The sequence below is a fragment of the Juglans microcarpa x Juglans regia genome, chromosome 5S (assembly GCF_004785595.1).
Source record: "Juglans microcarpa x Juglans regia isolate MS1-56 chromosome 5S, Jm3101_v1.0, whole genome shotgun sequence".
NCBI lineage: Eukaryota > Viridiplantae > Streptophyta > Magnoliopsida > Fagales > Juglandaceae > Juglans > Juglans microcarpa x Juglans regia.
The window spans coordinates 28,527,306-28,530,283 of record NC_054603.1 but is presented as its reverse complement, the minus strand read 5'-3'; the positions used below and the strand labels follow the sequence as shown (position 1 = coordinate 28,530,283).

At 39.1% G+C, this 2,978-nt stretch overlaps 1 protein-coding gene across 2 annotated transcripts; it reads left to right on the top strand.

Annotated features, from left to right (window-relative positions):
* The first annotated feature begins 353 nt into the window (after positions 1-353).
* Positions 354-2,763, top strand: LOC121266973. Of its 2 annotated transcripts, none has more exons than XM_041170849.1 (2): positions 354-583; positions 991-2,763. In XM_041170849.1, exon 2 carries the CDS (start codon positions 1,132-1,134, stop codon positions 2,638-2,640), a length of 1,509 nt encoding a protein of 502 aa, XP_041026783.1. In that variant the 5' UTR covers positions 354-583; positions 991-1,131; the 3' UTR covers positions 2,641-2,763. The 2 variants fall into 2 exon arrangements, with proteins under 2 accessions (XP_041026783.1, XP_041026784.1); XM_041170850.1 differs by having other exon boundaries at positions 357-583; positions 1,097-2,763.
* Positions 2,764-2,978: the final 215 nt, after the last annotated feature.

The following is a 2,978-nucleotide window of genomic DNA, read 5'->3' as shown; positions in this document are numbered from 1 at the left end:
AAAAATATTATAAAGTTACAATATTGTTAGAATAAATTTTTGTTTTGAAATTAAAAAAAATGAATTATTTTTTGTATTTTGTTTAGAATATTAGAAAAGTTATAATAATTAAGTAATAATTAGATGAAAAAATTAAATATTTAAAATTAAAAAATATTTCTATTTATAATATTAAAATATTAAAATAGATGAAATAAGATCTTGACCTTCCAAAGCGACTTAAATCTAACAACATTACATGGGCAGTAATTTTTTTCATGGGAAGTAAACCAACATCCACGAGTCGGCAGGTGGGAAAAATCCGTCCGTTAGTGCGGGGTTTTAGCAACGAATGCTACGGCCGTCTTTAAAAACGAGACGGTGAGTCACGGCTCTGTTCTCTCTCCACGCAACCTTTAAAACTTCTGTTTCTTTTGACGGGCCAAAAAAAGGAAAAAACGAAAGAAACAAAGAGAAAGAAAACCGGTGGGGCAAAAGAAATGGTCGTTGTAGATGATGACATGGTGGAGATGAGCATCATGGCCGCCTCTGGAGCTCCTTCTTCTTTTTCTTCTGCTCAATTCCTTGATGCTTATCCCAAAAGGTACTCCTTGAAGATCCCCAATCTCATTCTTGGGTCTCTGGATTTTTAGCTCTTTTTTTTAACTGTAGTCTTTGTTGTGTGCGTCTTAGTGAGAAGAAAAAGGCTTCAGTTTTATGGATTTGATGGTTTTGATTCAGTGTTTCCCACCCGTGTTCGGAGGATTTCGGGAGATTTTGGGATTAGGGTTAGATATAGTTTTTCTTTAGCGTTTTCTGAATCTCTTTCCTGATCTCTTAGACTGAACGGAGGACCCTTTTTTTTTTTTTTTTTTTTTTTTTGCCTTTTAATACTTTTTATATACTCTAAATTTTTTGTCATTATTTTCCTTTGAATTGGTTTTATTGAATAACTTTGTTGATTATCGATGTGGGTTTGTGAGGAATTTGTTAACTGATTGATAAATCTAGGGTTTTGATGGAGGGGAGATATACTGGGGATTGATTGATTTGATTGAAGGTGTTTGTAATTGAATTGTTTGTATTGGGAATGGCAAAAAATATACAACCCCACCAGCAACAAAAAACATCACCAAGGAGATGAGCTAAGAAATGGGAGATTCTCTCCTCACGGCCCTTTCAATGGAGAATCACCACCCGTCAACACTCTTGTCCATGGATTCCAGCGCCTCCTCACACGACGATTTGGATTTGGAGATGAATCGACAAATCATTCTTCACCGTCCACCAGATATCAATTTACCCTTGTCGGCGGAGCGCAGTCCACCTCCGCAGCCATGGAATTTGGATCCCTGTGATATTTTAGATGTTGGGCTTGGTCCACAAGTTTATGAGACTGAGAGTTTTCTTACCATCCCCAAGGCTGGAAGGAAATGTGCCAAGCGGGTTGATAGTATCTGGGGTGCCTGGGTTTTCTTCAGCTTTTACTTTAAACCCACGTTGAATGAGAAGTCAAAGGCAAAGATTATCAGGGACACCAATGGAGTGTCGGGATTTGACAAATCTGATCTCAATCTTGATGTTTTCTTGGTTCAGCATGACATGGAGAATATGTACATGTGGGTTTTCAAGGAGAGACCAGAGAATGCATTGGGCAAGATGCAGCTTAGGAGTTACATGAATGGGCATTCTCGTCAAGGAGAGCGTCCATTCCCATTTAGTGTTGATAAGGGTTTCGTACGATCTCACAGGATGCAACGAAAGCAGTATAGGGGTCTTTCAAACCCCCAGTGTGTGCATGGGATTGAGGTCGTTCCATCACCCAATCTCATGGGTCTTGATGAGGAAGAGCGGAAGAGGTGGATGGAGCTTACAGGCCGGGACTTGAACTTCACAATTCCACAAGAAGCAAGTGCTTTTAGTTCATGGAGAAGCCTTCCCAACACAGATTTTGAGCTTGAGAGGCCAGTTCCCCCGATAAAGAGTGCCTTGAATTCCCACGCAAAGAAATTGCTTAATGGTTCTGGTCTGAACTTGTCAACTCAGCCATCTAACCATACCAATGGAGATGCAATGGATCTTTCACCTGTCAGCAACAAGAGGAGGAAGGATTTTTTCTCTCATGGGAATGATGATGATGGCTACTTGGCTGTAAATCCTCCGTCTGATAGAAGTACAGATATGGAGATTCACCCTAATGAGCCAAACTGGTTGAATGACTTTAGCGGTGTAATGAAAAATGTCTATGGACCTGTCACTGCTGCCAAAACAATATATGAGGATAAAGAAGGATATCTGATCGTTATCAGCTTGCCCCTAGTGGATCTCCAGAGGGTGAAAGTTTCTTGGAGAAATACTCTCACTCATGGTATAATAAAGGTCTCTTGTGTGAGCGTATCTCGCATACCATTCATCAAGAGACATGATAGGACTTTCAAGCTAACAGATCCATCTTCTGAACACTGTCCTCCAGGGGAATTTGTTAGAGAAATCCCACTTTCAACCCGAATTCCTGAAGATGCAAATGTAGAAGCTTATTATGATGGGCCAGGATCTGTGCTTGAGATTATGGTGCCAAAATTACGTGTGGGGCCTGAAGAACACGAGGTTCGCGTTTGCCTTCGCCCTCACTTAGGAGGCAATGATCTTATGTTGACTTGAGATGGTCGTTTAATGAGAATTGTATGGGTTGTTGCCTTGGTTGGTGCTTCATAGTTTTACTAACTCTGTACCATACAGTGTATTCTATGAAACGAAATGTTTATCCCACACTTTTCTTGAGCATTTTTTGTTCACTAACTATTGTGGTATTTGTTGTGTCCATGAATCGGATCAGCTTTTTTTTTGTAATGATTCCTGATTTTTTAACTTAAAATTGATTCTAATCGTCTAGAAGTTATTATATCCTCGTCTAAATTACCTTCTTGCATGGCTAGGATATATATATATATATATATATATATATATATATATATATTATGTAAACCTGTCTTCAGCTT